This window comes from Zootermopsis nevadensis, unplaced genomic scaffold, assembly GCF_977971745.1.
Source record: "Zootermopsis nevadensis isolate Lab colony 2312 unplaced genomic scaffold, Znev_1.0 Znev_ptg000061l, whole genome shotgun sequence".
Lineage (NCBI taxonomy): Eukaryota > Metazoa > Arthropoda > Insecta > Blattodea > Termopsidae > Zootermopsis > Zootermopsis nevadensis.
The window spans coordinates 7486082-7505238 of NW_028259192.1; the positions used below are offsets into that span (position 1 = coordinate 7486082).

General features: G+C 37.2%; 2 protein-coding genes across 8 annotated transcripts in view; one reads left to right on the top strand and one right to left on the bottom strand.

Annotated features, from left to right (window-relative positions):
- Positions 1-10814, bottom strand: part of Fbl6 (F-box and leucine-rich repeat protein 6) — a 58864-nt gene extending 48050 nt beyond the window's left edge. For 2 of the 4 annotated variants that reach the window (XM_087340808.1, XM_087340811.1), the window contains exons 1-2: positions 10654-10814; positions 6215-7439 (exon numbers count right to left, since the gene is read on the bottom strand). In XM_087340808.1, coding sequence (XP_087196934.1) covers positions 6215-7335 — 1121 coding nt within the window. In that variant the 5' untranslated portion in view covers positions 7336-7439; positions 10654-10814. Of the gene's footprint in view, positions 1-6214; positions 7440-7786; positions 7974-10308; positions 10388-10653 lie in introns of those variants that run through there. The other 2 variants (XM_087340809.1, XM_087340810.1) reach the window with 2 other exon arrangements.
- Positions 10815-10975: 161 nt separating this feature from the next.
- On the top strand, positions 10976-14856 carry LOC110836758 (uncharacterized). 4 transcript variants are annotated; one of them, XM_022078317.2, is made up of 2 exons: positions 10976-11091; positions 12056-14856. In XM_022078317.2, exons 1-2 carry the CDS (start codon positions 11089-11091, stop codon positions 12926-12928), a joined length of 876 nt encoding a protein of 291 aa, XP_021934009.1. In that variant the 5' UTR covers positions 10976-11088; the 3' UTR covers positions 12929-14856. The 4 variants fall into 4 exon arrangements, with proteins under 4 accessions (XP_021934009.1, XP_021934008.1, XP_021934006.1 ...); XM_022078316.2 differs by having other exon boundaries at positions 11001-11091; positions 12053-14856; XM_022078314.2 differs by lacking the exon at positions 10976-11091 and adding an exon at positions 11098-11321 and having other exon boundaries at positions 12053-14856.
- Positions 14857-19157: the final 4301 nt, after the last annotated feature.

Here is a 19157-nt window from a genome sequence, read left to right on the forward strand (position 1 = left end):
AAGCAGGTAGTATACACAGTTACCTCAACCCTACAAAGCCCAAAGCAACTCTGATACAAAGATATGGAGAGACAGATGGATAGATCTCACAAAAAATATATTTATGCACTTTCGCAGACAAAGTTTTATACAGAGATACAAATAAATAAATAAATATTACACTGAGAAGGTTGAATTGTGTAATTCTGACTGTGTTTGTGGATGGTCAGCTTGCCCATGTACTCTGCTGTTGACAGTGGTCTTGTGGGTTGTGACACTGTGTAGTCATGTACCAGGTTACCAACATTCCTTAAAGATTACACGATGTACAACCCAGAAGACTGCACTCAACATCTTCACCACCATGAGAACTCAAATCCTACATGTACACTTTTCTCTCTCATCTGTTTTACACACAGAGAACTGCAAAGCTGTAATTCTTAAAGATCTGTAATAAAATCATATTAGTAGTAGCTACATAATACATTTGTAGAAACAAATAATCATAAATATTTAAATAAAATTAAATACTGTGCATTGTCACAATAAAATAACTAAAATAAATTAATTACATAAAGCTACTAAAGCACACCTTTTGTGGTGATGCTTGTGGAAGCAAAGCAAAACATGACTTGAAATGAAAATTGGAGAACAAATTCCTGTGACAAGGGTTCCAAAAATATGACTCAAATCTACTAGCCTACTAAGAAAACAGTTTTCCCCACACAGATGGTGAATATTCACTTAACTCAGCCAGATATAATTTAGAATACAGCTTGAAAATGCATAACATAAAAGACAAAAATATTAAAGTAATCAGTCTGTAACACATTTAACCATTTTACTGATAACAGTCTCTTAAAACTGTAGTAATGACAAGATAATATATCATATAAGCAGTGAAGAAATGTTAACTACTTTTCATTCTTAAAACAGCCTAGTTCCAGTAATAAAATAATAAGTTTCTACATGTCATAACAATGAGGCTTCCATTTCAACATGATTTAAGTGAGTCCACATCACAAGAACATCTTCCTGGAAGGATAAACCTACGAAAATTTGACATCCAAGATATGCAAGAAAATTTGTTGGACCATATTATAGTTAGGGGTAGTCTAACTCATGAAAATGTTAACAGTGAGTCAACATTAATAGGGGCAGAGCATAAAGTTATTAATAAAGCTCAATACATCTGGCTGGACTATGTAAGCAGAAATAGTCATTTTCTGCAACTATGGAGAAATGAAATATAGTGTTGTTTTATAATGGACCATATGACATGACACTACTATCTGCAACAAACATCAGACATGGGCTTTCTGGCTACACTCACATATCTAAGCTGAATGCAGGTTAGCGTTCAAGATGGCACGTAAGTATACAATAAGACAACACACATTCATCTATGACAGTTATGGAAAATGCAATTCACCTCACATATGCCATAAAGAATTTCAACAAAAATTTCCTCATGCTGACATGACTGCAAGGTCTACCATTAATTTTTAAGTTAATAAAATCAGAATTATGGGTTCAGTAATGGATAAAGAAAGGGGATGACATCATGTACTGACTGAAGAAAATGATGATAATGGTGCAAGATAGAAATTTTCACCAAGAAAATCACTGACAAAACTTGCCCAGCAAGCAACATTTCAGACTCCTCTGCAAGAACCACCATAAAATTACTGACCTCAGCCATATATAAAATAACACAAATGCACTCATTCACTGAAATGAAGAGATCCACCTACAAAGATAAATTTTAGCAAAACTTTTCATTGAGTGATGAGGCCGTCACAGTGGCTGTGTGGTCTGAGGCGTGGGCCTTGTACCTCTTTGTCACTGGGACCGTGGGTTTGAATACCACTCAAGGCATGGATGTCTGTCTGCGTGTTTCTGTGTTGTGCCATCCTGTGTACAGGTAGAGGTCTTGCAACGGGCTGATAACTCGTCCAAGGAGTCCTACCAACTGTCTGATAGATCAAAGCCAATGAAAGTTGGGACCCACAGATGCTCAAGGCACTGAAAAACGGGTTGCCTAAGTATCCTAAGTGAGTGATGATACACTTAACCCATAATTACTGTTTCTTAATTATGAAGCCTGATTCTGTTTAAAGGGACATGTAAACATGCATAATAACCAATACCGGTCCTCTAAAAACCCAATTGTTCTTCATGAACCAAAAGTTGGTGTTAGGTGTGTAACTAATGCAAAGTAAGTAATAGGCCCTTTTTGTGGACATACTTAACTCAAAAAGGCATATTAATTTGATTTTGAACACATTTTCCCAGAGTTAACACATGAAGAAAGACTATGTGGTTACTTTTAACAACACACAGCAACGACACACACAGCCTGTAACTCCATGACTTTAATAAGAAAGCCAGCTCATTCTCCAGACCTCACATCATGCAATTTTTATTTCTGGGGTCGCTTAAAAAACAAAGTGTACAAAAAATCAAAACACATTGCATAAACTTGAAAAAAAAATCCAGGATGAAGTATCAAGGATCTCACCATCAGAACTGCAATGTGTTCAACTATAGCATGTTTTCACACTGCAATATATGTTTATGATACAATTTTTAACATCTCCTATGAATTGGTAAGTTTGTTTCGATGGTTATTCTGTTTTCTATTATCACATTCACAATGGCCCGATTCAAAAAGGAAGAAGAGCCCAAGATGCCTGAGTCAATTTGGTGTGCAAGGTAGTCCAACAACAACTCTGTTTTTTTACATTATCTAAGCATAAGTGCAAACAATCATAAAAACATATTTTCATGAAACAAAACCTGTTCTGATGTAGGCCTATAACATTAAAATCATATTGTGCAAAAGTATGCCATCCCACCATTCAAATCATATGACATTTAACAAAACAATATAAAAATTACTGAAGTTATATAAAATTAACAATGACTTTAAATCAAAACTGTCTGAAAGCTAACAAATGTCTTGATGATACACTCAGCTGTATACAGAAATATGGCTATTATCGATTTTCGTATGAATACAAGCTAAATGCTATTTAAATTAAAGAAATACAATTTTTCTTGCTGTCCACAAATTTTTCATTTTTTTTTCTTCAGCCATCAACAGAAATATGAACAGCCAATGTGGCCATGGTACTGAATAGGATGCCAACCTGTTCTAGATGATGGCTAAAGGATATCAACTACATATTATGCACCTAGCTTCAAACAGGATTGGAAAGGTGTACTCTTTGGAACGTTCTTCATGCCACATCACATAAATCACAATGTGATCTGATGCCATTGTTACATCTTAGGCCATTCTTACACTGTAATATAAGGTATTTGTTGTGCCTTAGGTCATTTTTGTATTTATGTGGTCTGAGGCAATTGTTCTGCATTGTCTTCCAGAAATGACCACTTCCCACTGCTTTGCATCAACGTGTTCCAACAATTGAACTTCTGGTCCAATTGTTGAATAATGACAACATCTGATCACGCAGGTTCCCTACCTCTAACTAACTAGATGGCTTACCGAACCCGAAGGTTCATCACCGAATTAACCAAAGCCCGCCACCAGACCCTGTCCTGGGCCAACAAAATCCAGTCTCCTTCAACTCCTATCTCCCATAGATCCCGCCTGAGATTATCCTCCCATCTACGTCTAGGTCTCCCCAGGCTTCCCAACCAATATCCGATGAACACCACTTGCCCCATCCATGCGCGCTACATGTCCCGCCCATCTCATTCTTCTCGACAATCACCCTAACAATATTGGGGGAGGAGTACAGATTTTTAAGCTCATCATTATACAGTTTTCTCCATGTCCCATCGTCTTCTCTCCTAGGCCCAAATATCCTCCTCAACACCCTATTCTCAAACACCTGCAATCTGCATTCCTCTCTCTGAGTGAGAGACAATGTTTCGCACCCATACAAAACAACAGGCAAAATTATTGTTTTGTATACTTTAATTTTCAGGTTCTTAGAAATCAGACAGGAAGACAAAATATTTTGAACTGAGAAGTAGCAAGCAGTTCCGGAATTTAGTCTCCTCCTAACTTCCTCATGAGTATCATTTTGATTTGTTATTGTTGTTCCCAAATATTTTAACTTTGTAACACTTTCAAAGGATTTATTAGCCACCCTAAGAGAATTCTGTCTGCCTGTATTCTGATGACGAGATACTAACATGTACTTAGTTTTTTCTGAATTTACTTCTAGCCCCACCTGTCTACTAGCCTCTAGTAAAACTTCTGTGTTCGTCTTTATTGTATTTATATCGTCACCCAATAAATTAACATCAGCATATGCCAATAGCTGATGTGTCCCATTCAATTGCAAGCCCTCCTGCGTATCTTGGACTTTCCTGATGGCATATTCTAGCGCAAAGTTAAAGAGCAAGGGAGACAAAGCATCTCCGTGTTTTAGACCGTTCTTGATGAAGAATGTCTCAGATACATATTTACCTACTCGAATTTTGCTAACAGGTTTCAATTAAGCACATTTTTATTAGACTCACTAACTTCTTTGGTATACCAAATTCAATAATAATATTATATAGCACTTCTCTCTTCACAGAGTCATAGGCTTTTTTGAAATCTATAAATAATTGATGAAAGGCCCCACTGAACTCCCATTTTTTCTCTAGTATCTGATGAATGCAAAAGATCTGATCAATCGTTGATCTGTTTCATCTGAACCCATACTGATGATCCCCAATAATTTCATTCGCATATGGGGTTAATCTTGCCAAAAGAATGTTTGACAAAATTTTGTATGAGGTTGATAGCAGAGAAATTCCTCGGTAATTACCATACTGTCTTGACCCCCTTCTTATGAACAGGAATAATTATGGATTCCTTCCATTGTTGTGGCATCTCTTTCTTATCCCAAATTAAATGAATAAGCTTATGAATCCTAATACGCAACTCTTTGCCACCTGCTTTAATTAATTCTGCTGGAATCTGATTAATACCTGGAGATTTATAACTTTTCAGTTCCCTACCTCTACAGGAAAAATCTGACAGACACATGGATAGGCCAAAAAGAATTCTTCCCTCATGCTAGAACATGAAGAACACCTAAGAATAACATGATCGTTGGTATGAAGAGCTAGGTTGCTTTAAATGGCATACTGTTTTACAAAATATGCTGTAACATAGTGGTCACATTTCATTATCTCATACACGTAAGCTGAAACTGTGGGTTTGCATGTACATATGACACCAAACTTATCATGCTCATTCCTTGAAACCAGGAAAAGAACAGAGAAAGGTCAAAACGCTGGAAAAAGAGTTCAATTCCTGGTGAAGTTGGTTGCTATAGCTCAGAAACTATTCACAATAGAAGAACAGTGCCAAGACCAAAGATATTTATCGCAAAGAGGAAATTATAGAAACAAAGGCCACAACCCAGAAGCACTGTTTCCAGTGGAAATGGTTTTCTTAGCTCAGAAACTAAGCATGATAGAAGAACAGTGCGAAGACCAAAGTTGTTTCTTTTGAAGAGATCACAGAAACAAAGGCCACAACCTGCCCTCGGTTCAATTCATGATGAAAATAGTTTCTGTAGCTAGGTAACTAAGCACAATAGAAAAAAACAGCATAGGCTAAATTTGTTTAGTTCAGCAAGGAGATTACAGGAACTAGGTCACAACCCCAAAAGAATATCCTGGGTTCTGTTCTGGTGCAGAGAGTTTCAGTACCTCAAAAAGTAGGCATGACAGAACAGCATAAATAACAAAACTGTTTGTGCTGTGAAGAAATCACAGGAACTAAGATCACAAATCCAAAAACTGTCCTGGGTTTGAGTCTCAGTCAATATGCTGGATTTTAATTAAATTCTTTACCATTAATGTGCTGCATCAACAGACTGATAATGAAGATGGCTGTCTTCTGGGATGTAGCACTAAGTAGTCTGGTAGAAGTTCACCAACATTTCAGAGGTCCTTATTGCCTCCATCACTATCAGACTGCACGGCACTACAACCCAGAAGACAGCCATCTTCAGACTCACTGCAGTGATAACCTCAAATCCTAGCCAGAATATAACATCTATGATATTCAACAATATTTATCAAATGATGAAGACTATGGTAAGCTTTGTTAAATTTCCCTCCAATAACACAGCGAGAACTCTCCTAGTTCATTTTTCTACAAACATATTTTGTAAATATTTTTCTCTGAAAGCACTGGAATATTTACATATGTGACATGTCCTATTTGATATAAATAAAAGTGTAAAGAAAATATAACCTGATAAGGAAAGGTAGACATCCTTCCTCTTGGGTGACCATGTAGAAAATATCATAAAGTGTTTGTCTTGGCAGTCGGAGACCCCAGTCACTCTGCTCACCAAATTCATCAGCTTCTGACTCTTCACTTACACTCTGATCCATCCAATTCACCTGTTTATTGGAACCAATGTCAGATTCTTCATCCTCAGTATTTGAACCTTTCTTGCTCTTTCGTTTCTTCCCACGTTCTCTTCGCCTATGGGGCTGAATCACAGTAGGTGATGCTGAAGATTTCTTAATTCGAATCTTAATGCCATTTTGGTCAGGTGATATCTGACTCTGATACGTAACTGGTTGTTTCTTCTTCTTGGTTGGACCTGGAGGACGTCCCCTTGCCGTGATCGTTTCAGCCCCTTTACGTTTGCGGCCTCGTGAGGAAGTGTACCTTCCTTTTGGCGTATTGAAACATTCAGAAGAATGTGCACTTTCTACTTCTCCATCCTGACTTTCATTTTCACTTTTGGGTGACTCCTGCACTTTGGGTTCATGTGACACAACTGTCAACTTCTTACTAACATTTAGCTGATTATCTGCACACTTTGTACTTGTCTTCTCATTGTGAATGTCTTTTTGTACTACCGAAGAATTATCTGTCTTTATCTCTTCTTTGAATTCATTACTTTCACTGTCCCTTAATTTATCTTCTTTCAGAGATTCACTGAGATTTGTTAGGTCCTCATTGTTAGGGGATAAAAATTGGTAACTCCCATTCCTTTCATCTTCAGAATTTGTGGTTTCTGTAATGCTTGAACAGGAGTTCTGAGAGGTAATTAATTCTGCACAATTTAAAGGAATTTCACTTTCCTGTGTCCTTTCACTAGAGGAATTAACAGAATCTGTACAGTTTTCAAAAAGATCTTCCCTTCCCAAATCATTCTGGGGAGTCATCTGAGTTTCTTGACCACTGAGTACATTACCTGCCCTATCACTGTCTGTACTACAAGGCATGTTTGTAATAGCATCTCTTGGTTCAAGCATAAAATCTTTCAAACACTCATGTTCTGGATCAGATGTATTTACTGGTCCATCACCAAACATATCTTCATGATTATCAAAGCATTCCCCATTTCTGTCATCCATAATGAAACAGTAGTATTGCTATTGTAACTTTCAACTACATATTCACTACCTATAACTTGATATTGAAATTCATTCTTATGCTGAAAGTCACTTTATGCTGGAATCTGAAAGTGAAAGAAAAACTGAATGTGAAAATGTTACAAGGCTGTAAAAATAAAGTAAATTAAGTCATTCTTATATTGGCATGCATAAGACAATTCAACACATTCAAAAGCACAGACACTCATACATGTATAACAAATATCGAAAAGCTATATCAGAATAGAACAGAATTTATTTACATTCCATAGATCCTTCATAAACTCAAGCTAAGAAAGTAGAACATGTCATAGCACAAATACAACACTTGTTTCTTATACAAATATAAATTACATAGTTGTAACAGTAATTTACAAACTACAGTATTACTGCAGAAATAATTACACAATAAAGTATACCCACTATTGCTTACATATATTTTATTCAAATGTTTGCATTCATGTGAAGCTCCATTGTTGCTTGAATGAAATCAACTTATCCTCAGACAAATATTCGCACCATTCAGTGGGAGTCCTTGAAAACCTGACTGTCCCTCGAAGAGTACACAGAACACATTCCCGGCTTTGGCCTATGAAGGCTCTATGGAATTAGCTAGTATACTGCAAGATATTAACTCAAGTCATTAAAAAGGCTCAACGTGTGCATTACAATAAACAGATATTAGAGTCAGATAACAACGTAAAAGCAGTCTGGAAAATTGTGAAAAAGGAGACAGGTAAATATTCTACAGAAGAAGTGGCCCCATCAATAAAGATAGAGGATAATATAATAAAGAATCTTAAATTCACAGCAAATTCTTTCAACACTTACATCTTAACAATTATAAAAAGAATTAACAATGACACACCAACCATAACAACAGAAGATGCAATAAAGTGCCTTGCTGAAGCAATCCCTAAAACCTTTCCAAATTTAAGTCTTATGCCCACAACAACAAATTAATTTAAAAGTATAAAAAATTCTCTCAATTTAAAAAAATCATGTGGTTATGATGAAATATCGACAATGCTACTAAAAAGCTGCGATGGTAGTAGGAGCTTTCCCATGATGACTCAAATATTCAAAAGTTAAACCTCTATATAAAAAGGTGAAAAATCTTACATGTCTAATTACAGAACAATTTCATTACTAACCGCATTCTGTAAAATATTTGAAAAAGTTATGTATAAGAGAGTAAGTGATTTCTTAAACTCAAAAGTCTTTGCAGGTGAACAATTTGGATTTAGGAAAAATCTCTCAACTGATAAAGCCCTGTTCAGTTTTACAGATGAAATTTTAAGTGCACTAAATAGTAAAGTGTGTGTTGGTGGAATATCTTGTGATTTTGCTAAAACATTTGATTGTGTATATCATGAATTATTACCATTAAAACTAAATTTTTATGGAATTTGAAATATAGCTGACAAGTGGTTTAAATCGTACCTTCATGACAGAAAGCAACAAGTAGAAATAAAATCATCAAATTTAAATGAAAGCACCTACTCAAATTTGGGTACTGTAAAACATGCAGTGCCTCAAGGTTCAATACTTGGTCCTCTGCTTTTTCTCGTATATATCAATGATCTGCCCCCAACCATCAACTCTCATTCTAAACCAATACTCTTTGCTGATGATATTAGTTTTATTATTTCACATCCAGAAATTGATTGTTTTCAAAATTGCATAAATGATATTTTTGCTAGATTGAACAAATGGATTAAAGTCAATAGACACATTAAATTTTAACAAAACAAATTTTATGAAATTTTGTACTAACAACAGAACTTGTGTAAACCTAAATATACGGTATGATGATAAAATAATCGAGGAAATAGAAACAATTACATTTCTTGGCCTATAAAATTGACAATAGATTAAACTGGAAAACACATATTCAATACATTATCCCTAAACTAAGCTCGGCATGTTTTGTTATGAGGACAGTTGCAGCAGTCACAAAAACAAAAAATTTAAAATTAGTTTATTTTGCTTACTTCCATTCCTTCATTCATATGGAATCATTTTCTGGGGAAATTCAATGGACAGCAAAAAAGTATTTTACACTCAAAAGAGGATCATTAGAACAATGGCAGGCACTAAAAGGAGACTCTTGTAGGGAATTATTTAAGACGTTTAATATTCTTTCACTATCCAGTGAATTCTTGCTCTCACTATTATCATATGTAGCGGATAGTATGGAAAAATTTCAAACAAATACAGCTATCCGCAATATAAGAACAAGATACAGATACAACCTTCATGTGCCGATTTCTAACCTCAGTAAATATCAAAATGAGTTTACTATACTGGAATTAAGTTATTCAATAATCTTCCACCTACTATAAAAAGTTTAAACCAAAATATAAAAATGTTTAAGCCAGAGATAAAAGAGTACCTCTTATCTCACTCCTTCTACTCAGTAAAAAAATTTATAAATACAAGTAAGTAATAATAGTAATGGTTCTCATCATAATTATTTTGCTGTAATGCCGTAGTTCCAAAAATCTGTCAATACCTATTATAACTATTTATTTATATTTGTACTAGAAACAAATATTGTATTTGTGCTATGACCTGTTCTACATCCTTGGCTTAGGCCTATGAAAGATCCATGGAATGTAAATAAATTCTTTTCTATTCTAATTATGAATTATCAGCACCAGACAAAAACTTTTAATGGACAGCAAGTACTTTGAAATTCTAGACACAAATATTCTAATATTAATTTCGTTTTCTATTAATATTTCTTTAGAGGCCTGGAATTATTTTTAAAAACCATGCAAAGTACACCAAATCAAGTTCTTTTTGACATATTTCAACATAGCTGTATAAAACAAGTAAATGTCTTCATTTCAAAGACATGAATATACAGATTTCTGCTTGTAACTATTTTCAACTGAATTACAAAGTTCAACTGCTTGCATGCCTCCACTGTTCAAGTCAAATATGCATTACCAAGGCCAATCTTCGGTAATAAGGGAAACGGGTACGCCCCCCTTCGTTACAACGTACGTTCAATCCAAATCATCATCAAGTAGGATGTTTACTAACATTGACAAGCGACAACAAACATTGGTATGTGTCAAAATGAAGTGCCAGGAATTAGTTTGTTATATTTCATACAAACACATCCAACAGTAAATAATTTCATTCCACACTTGTTAGAAAGACGATAAATTATGGTATGTAACAGCAAAATATTTAATGAAATCACGGAGGATATGGGATTTTCATGCGTTTTAAAGTAGTTAAATACGATTTCTAGAAACAACCCGTATTATCTACAAGTAAGACACTTACCTGCCATTTCCAACTATCCCGCTCGAATTACGTCTGCGCGTATATGAATTCTTCAAAACTCACCCATAATCATTGGCATTATCCATATAAATATCACAATTTATATCCATTTCAAAGATTTTAGAGATCGTGCCACTGACCTTCGACCAACAGGAAGCAAATTTACTTCCAGATTCTACCGCTAGATGCCTCGCATTGTGAGGCCGTAATAGTTTGTAATGATCCCAGCAATACATCCATATACTTATATGTATATTAATCTCTTCCTATAAGAACATTGTAACTAGGTTATAGATCACTAATTGTTGTCACATTTTATAAAAAACAAACAAATTATAGTTATCAACCATGTTTCAACGCGGTGAGTGCTCAACTGTGTACCTTCTTTCGGTCTTCGTTGGTTCAGTTGGTCACATTGGTATATAAATCGAATGCATGGTGAGCAATGTCAAAGTACTCGTATACAATTGTTGCGAATTATTGCTGGATGCTATGGAATATATGTTTCATAGCAGGTTGCTGCTATGGAATGAATTAATCGTTGATTTTAATTGTTAAGATCGATGGTTGTGTATTTTTCTACTAAGCCGCAAAGACGTTAACTATGGAGTTAAAAGTCAAACAGCTGCAAATATAGGGTTTAAATTTCTTATTCCTACATGGAAAAGGTAAATGTCTCTGTTTCATCTGCAATATATTGGTTTTGGAGTGGGTATTCATACAGTAGAGAATGACAGAAATCAAAATTACAGACAAAACTAAAATAAAGAACATTTTAAATTCATTAGAATATTTGCTACCATTCAGTTCATAACCCTTTCCCTTCCATCTATCTCTTAACAAAGATTAAAATGGCAATATAGAACTGTTTTACCTTTTGTATGGGCTTGAAATTTGGTTGCGCAACCTAAGTTGAAAACGTTAAGGGTGTATTAAAACAGTGTGGTGAGGAGAATATTTGGACCAAATAGCCAGGAAGTAATTGGAGGCTGAAGAAATTGCATAATAATGAACTTCATAATTTGTGCTGTCCACCAAATAATGTTATGATGATGAAGTGAAGGAGAATGAGGGAAAGGGCATGTAGCGCACAGCGGGGAAAGATGCACACAATATTTTTGTGGAAAACCTGAAGGAAAGAGATCACTTGTGAGTCCTGGCATAGATGGGAGGATAATATTGAAATTTACCTTACATAGGACATGAGTATGTTGACTTGATTCATCTGGCTCATCATGAGATCCAGTGATGGGCTCTTGTGAATACAGTAATCGATCAAGCTTCAGCCCTTATAAAAGATAGAATTTTTTGATAAGCTGTTTGCTTCTCATTAAGGACTTTGCTACATACAGTTATTCATTGATTGCATTCTGCTATTTTGATTTCCACTGCTTCCAAGCAGAGACGCCGTGGAACGGAAGACCACCCTCCTTCTCAAGAAGTCATCACTTCCAGAGGAGGTCACCAACAGCTAAGCCCCCATGGTTCGAGGCCCCCTAGACTGTATGGGCTACCTAAGATCCACAAGGAAGGAGCTCCTCTCAGGCCCATCGTAAGCACCATCGGCGCCCCAACCTACCGGTCTGCCCAATATCTTGCGGGACTACTCGGTAGATTGGTGGGGCACTCTCCACGTCACGTGAAGAACTCCACCGAATTCATCAATACCATCAAGTCGCTCCATGTGGGCCCTGGGGACATCATGGTCGGTTTCGATGTCGTGTCTCTCTTCACCATGGTACCCGTTGGTGAAGCCCTACGTCTCCTGGAACGGCACTTCAATGGAGACGTCTTTGGGCTGTTCCATCTTGTACTAACATCATCCTACTTCAAGTTCGGCGGCCAGTTCTATGAACAGACCTACGGTGTGGCTATGGGTTCCCCACTATCACCTGTCATTGCCAATTTCTTCATGGAGCATTTTGAAGAAATGGCGATGGACGGGGCGACCTTCAAGCCCCTCTGTTGGTTCTGTTACGTGGACGACACATTTGTCATCTGGCCCCATGGTCCTGGCAAGCTCGCGGAGTTCCTCAACCACCTCAACAGTATTCACAAGAGCATCCAGTTCACCATGGAGACAGAAAAGGATGGCCATCTCCCATTCCTCGACATAGATATCCACCGGAAACCTGATGGCTCATTAGGCCACAAGGTTTACCGGAAACCAACTCATACTGACCTTTACCTCAATTCCAATTCCCGTCCAACAAACAGGCTGTACTTTCTACCCTGGTACACAGGGCCAAGGCCCTTTGTGGCCATGAGAGCCTAAAGGGTGAACTGGGGATACTCACCACCACCTTCAAGAAAAACGGATACAGCAACCAACAGATCCAGAGAGCTCTCAATCCGCCTGCGAGGCTGTCACCGCCTCCTGAAAAACCAGCCTCGGTTGCCTTCCTGCCCTACATCGGAATGACCTTCAACCGCATAAGCAGGCTGCTGGCCAGGCACAACATCAAGTCTGTTGGTCTTCCGCCAAAGAAAATTCCCAGTTTTCTCCGGCTGGTCAAGGACGACCTAGGACTGAAGATGCCTGGCGTATACAGCATTCCTTGTGAGTGCGGTAAAGTCTACATCGGTCAGACGGGCCGTTCCGTTGAGGCCAGGATCAGGGAGCATGAGCACCACATCTGGATCGGGCAGCCTGAAAAATCTGCGGTTGCTGAACATCACTTCAACATGGAACACTGCATACAGCTCGGGGACACTTCTATCCTCTCCTCAAAAACTGGCTACATGGATCGGATAATCAGGGAAGCCATCAAGATCAAATTACATCCCGATAACTTCAACAGGGAGGATGGGCTTTACCTGAGCCGGTCCTGGAAGCCTCTTATTCACACTCTTCAAGGACTCCGAGAGTGAGCAAGAGTGCACTGCCAGAAACAACCAGACCACTAACATGGCCCTTTCCATTCAACCGAACTCCACCTTTCTCTCTCTACTTTCTTTCCCTCTCTCACACTCGCCCACACACTCCTATTGGTCCACTCCCATGCCTGCTCCCATTGGCTCGGGGCAGGCTACACCATTCACATTCCGGCACCTATAAACCTAGCCCCACACACCCTATTGGCTTATTCATCGCCATGATGACGGAGGCAGTATGACCTCTGAAACGTTGGTTAACATCGACCAGTCTACACAGCGCAACAACCCAGAAGACAGAAATATTCATACTCACCACTGTGAAAACCTCAAATCTTACACAGTAATACATTGATTACAGTCACTGCTACTAAAAATCAGTCACCACCAGTTTATCAATATCTGAAATAGTAATGATTGAAGTTGCAGTTTACATTTCACTGCCTAGATTAAACTGTAATAAACAGCTGCAGTAGGTAGCTAGGTGGCCAGTAACTTATTTGGCACTGGAGGAATTTTAATTTGTCTCTGCAGAGAGAAATGGCAATTATACAACTTTAAATTGAAAAAACATATTCTTTACAAGTATATCTAAATATAACTGAGTATTATAAAAGATATATTGTTAGGAGATGATAGTCTCATTGGCCAATAATTAAATTATTTTATAAATAAATTACTTCATCTCACACAACAAGCAACAAATATTTATGCTGAATAATTGAATAGCTCCCCAGAACAAAGTTGTAACCAGGAAAATATTTCTTAGAAAATAAGAAGAAATTATTTATGCTAAATTTTTCATAAGAATCTACTTAAATACATGCATTATAATCACTGTTGACATCAATAATCTTACAGTTTCATTTTTATAAGATTCCTGAAGAATTTGGAGAGGAACAAGTACGTAAGGAATAACATTTATGGAACAAGGTTGTATACCATCTTGTTACACTATTCTCTCAGCCTCTTAACTTTATGAGGGACAAATTTCCATTAAGTCTGAGAAGAAAAAAGATCTCATAGACATATGCAAGTGTATACCTGCAGAATTCTGTGTATTCGATGAGAACCTATCAGTTGAATAAGTACTATAAAATACTTGTATTTCATTGAATTTGCTGTAAAAATGTTCTCGTATATTAAGATATCAGATTGCATTCGTTTGCTTTTTTGTTAAGTGGTATGTTGTCTTTATTACAAATATTTGCTGTGAAAATGTTTAGCTAATAATGCCATTCCAGAGTTAAGTGCATGTTAAAACAATGTTATGTACAAAGCCAATTTAATAAAGTGTGTTTCCAATAAAATATACTCATTTTTCATTCAGATATGATTATTTCTTCAGTCACAACCATGTGCTTAACACCTGTTTTTTACACCTTTTACCTTCTTACAATGGAGTGCTGTTTCCAGAGTTGCAACACTGTAACCATTCCCCTCCTTCCTTGCTGATCACAGCCTCCAGTACGATGTGGCTGGTAGGGATTGTTGGGTCGTCAGGATATCTCAGGGTTCTATGCTCAGCTCAGCTAGTCGGTATGCATCAACTCACTCTCATTTGGTGTCACGGCTAGTTCGTAACAGCCAGATTGAACACTCGGATTGTTTGGAAGTAACACACTATTTATTTAGGACCTGTGTGATCCTTGATGTTTTACACTTTGTTAGATTTCACAATTCTCTCAACTGCACAGCCACACACTGACTTCTCAATCACCTCCTTTCTTAATACTGAAACTTTTAATGTAGTGTAATGCAATCTCGCAAAATAGTAATCTGGCAATAATCTTGAATAACCCTCTGCGGCCAAAATAGCCCACTTTTATACAGTAAGCACCCTTATGGCTAGAGAACCAAAATTCCCAGCTTTGCCCAAAAGGAAATGTAACATCAACTCCTATTGGCATGGGTCCAGGTTCAGTTCGAAGGACCTCCCCTTTCCCACCAATCCTTGGGGAGTCCCTCCCACAGTCTTAATTCTAAAGGGCATCACCAACGAGCGGCAAAACCCACTTAGGCTAAGAGCAGGTAATTTATGTACAAGGGAATTTCCAAGTCTGGAAATTTCTAAAACCTCTGCATTCCCACGTACTTCAGGTACCGCTACACTACTTAGTATCGGCTGTCCATCGTCGATCCCAAGCTTACAATATTTCAGAATATAAATGAAATACAAAGGAATCATAAACTAACAAAAGAAAAGCAGGACAATAAGTGGCTAATACAAAACCCTATGACCTAGCACATAAAAGTTGGATTTCTTACAAATATAGAATTAGCATACACCAGTACAGGGATTGATGAGGGGTTACAACACATTATGGCTCTTTTGCAGTAATGCCATTGTGGAGTATTCATATGAAGCCAGTCTGCAGACATAATTTTCATGTCAGCATCTTTCTTCAAGGGCTCTTCCAGAAGACTCAAATATTTGAAGTCATAAGATTCCATGGGTAAACAGAAAATGGTTTCCTCGGTCTGGAAGTAATAATATCAGTCCACTGTCCTGGATGGTAGGCTAATGTTGTCTTTCAGCATTGTTCGATTAAGGCAAAGTCCCTGTCACAGGGAAGGAAACTGACCACTAACAAGAAATCTCTGGTCAGTTCTTTTGAAGAATTTAAGACTGATTAAATACTAGTACAGAGACAGCATGTACCAGTTATATTTATGTGCAGTGTGGCAACAGTTTGTAGTTAATGGTAACATACTTCAAATCACAGGAAGCTATTTTTGCTAAGCCTCTTTTTGCAACACTTTCATGCCAGAAACACATAGCTGCATCATTCATATTTGTGTTGTAAATTGTCAGTTTGTAGGAAGCGTACTGTCTTTGATTCTCAATATCTCTGTATTTTTCTTCTGTGTCAGCTACAACAATCAGAATGAACAGCTTGTCACATAAAATGTGAATACAAATATAACTTTAAACTATGAAGGACACTAATGCCAAACGCATTTTGACCTCAAGAGGTCATCAGAGGCAAAAAAATAAGTTAATTCATATAATATAAATCAAAAGATTATGGTTTTTAACAGAGCATAAAGGTAAGTTCTTTACAAAACCATATTTAGTAACATTTCACTGGATGTTGGTTGCACAGGAGTTGGTGTATTATATTGGGCACTTAGCTATTAGTCCATTGTCTGATGGCTGCTGCTGGTCTATGGTGAGCCGTGGTTGCGTTGTTTGTGCCTGTGAACTTCAACAAAGCGTAGGCGTTACTGTCAGTTTTGAAATGTGTAGGGTATATATTAATTCTGAAATCAAGCATTTTACCTTTTGAGGCTATTCTTAACACGTCCATGATATCTTCCATGGGGCCATATTCATGTCCGTGGTCAAGGATGTGTTGAGTGTATTTCGATTTTGTTAAGTTGAATCTAATGTCATGGACATGTTCTTTAAATCTGGTTTTAAAATCCCTACTGGTTTGTTTGTATGCATATTTTATATTCCAATACACTACACGGTATACAAGCTTTTAATCTTGTCACAGTAAGAGCATGTATCTGATCGAGGGTTCCCTAATCTCAAATTTAATTCAGAATTGTAAATATCTCTATGTATTTTTACTGCACACAACATGATGTTTTTCTTTGAATAGCTAAAACAGTTTGTTAATGTTAAGTCACGGCTTAAGCAAAGTTTTCCTTGCTGTAATGTCTTGGAAGTGCACTTATATATATCCTGATAGGATCCATAATAGTGCTAGGACTGGCATACAGGCAGTTGCTTGTTTTTTCCTGTCATCCAGTTCTGCACATGCCTTAATTTTTCTTGTAGTTGTTGAAGTCTACATGGCATTACTTGATACACATCACACAGAGTTTTTGACATACATGGTACATGGTGGTATTTGCCATAAGAACATAACTGAATGTGCAGTGTCTGTGGGAAACAGCATCATTGACTTCTCTTCATTCTACTATGACTTGTATGCACCTCTGCCCCAAGAATAATGTCTGATTGTTGTAGAAGTCCTGGAAGATCTTCCTTTTGTCATCAAAACCCAGCATCCCACAGTCATATGAACAGTGGCAAACTCAAGCCTTTACAGGTGGAAACAAAGTCTTAAATACTATAAATGTAATGTATGTCAATTAGTCTGCAAACAAAATACAGTCCATCTATTTGTATTATAATAGAAATGTGTGTCAGAATTGGCATGGGTTAAAATGGCTTTGGATTGTTTGTATGATAGTTAATGCCACCATGGTTTATTGAAAATTGTGGCCAGATTCAATGGCACCAATATATTTTTTGATATATAACTGAACGTAACAGTTATGTGAAATATACATGGCAACACTGGAAAGGAAATGGTTTGTTTTCTCGACTACAACCTTGTTCAACTCACCTCATTTGGTAGTGATTTTCCAGGAATACTCTTCTCTTTCCTGAAATACAGGCATTTCCAGACTCCCTTAAGGCTTTCCAATTATGATCAGCTGGCTCACTAATGTACACCTTCTTTTTCCTGCCTTTATTCACGGTTTTTCGGTGCTGCTCAACACAGAGGCACCTCTACTTGCTGCCATTTTCTCATCTGTTATAACCTTGTTCTGCTGCCGTGTCTTTGGGAACAAGGTTTATAAGGAAAATGGTACATTGATGAAAACTATGCATCATCTTAGGTAGTTCCACAAGTTTTACCTTATTCTGTTTAACTCAGCATGCCAAAAAATGTGGGTCATAATGTTGTTCTGGGAGCTACTCAATTAAGTTCCCTGCAACCATCCTGTCACTCCACCTTTAACTTACTGAGCATCAATCTTGGTCACACCTGATTCTGTTCATGAGATTCAATCATGTGATCAAAGTACTGTCCACAGATTGGGAGTTGGCAAGGCAGTTATGGTGGAGGAACAGGTGGTCTTGAGCATTCTACTACCATTTTTGTGTAATATCAGATTTCTTGGATTGTTCAGCATTGATGCATGTTTTTCGATACGAGTGCTTACAGACAGTTGTTTTGGCATCATGTGGAGTAGTGGCAGGCAATTGAGTAAAATTGCCTTGCCTTCTCCCAATCTGTGAACAGTAATTTGTGAATATGTTGGATGTGTATGTGATCTGTTTTGCTAGACTAGTACTTGGTAGGAGACATTCTTAACCTCAGGACCATTTTCTAAGCAGGTGCATACTCCTTGAGAAAGGATGGTGTGGTATGACCACAGAAACAAACTGGACTCTTAGTGGAAGATCCAGACATCCCTTCCTTAACAGGATTAAAGAGGAACAAGTATCACTTGCATCACTGAACATTTCTTTGTAATTCTGTATGTTATTTCCAAGTTATAAGGTAAGGAGATTTCATTACCAGTCAAGTCACAAAGCAAAAGCAATTTTAGCAGGGAATTCCATTATCTATCAGCCACAACATTGAAAGCTATAATAGATTCTCATTTGTATGAACTGATACCAAAGATACTTAGAAGTTTGTCAGTTTTCCTATGTGGCCAACACAGTAAGATTAAAATATTTATAGAATCATGGTGTGGACTTTGAGAAGTCAGTCAAGACAAAAGATGGGTGGTCATATTAAACAATCAGTTATGTCCAAATCAATATAATTGTGATGGTTCTGTAAAATTATGGCAACTTTGACATGCTGCTAACTTGT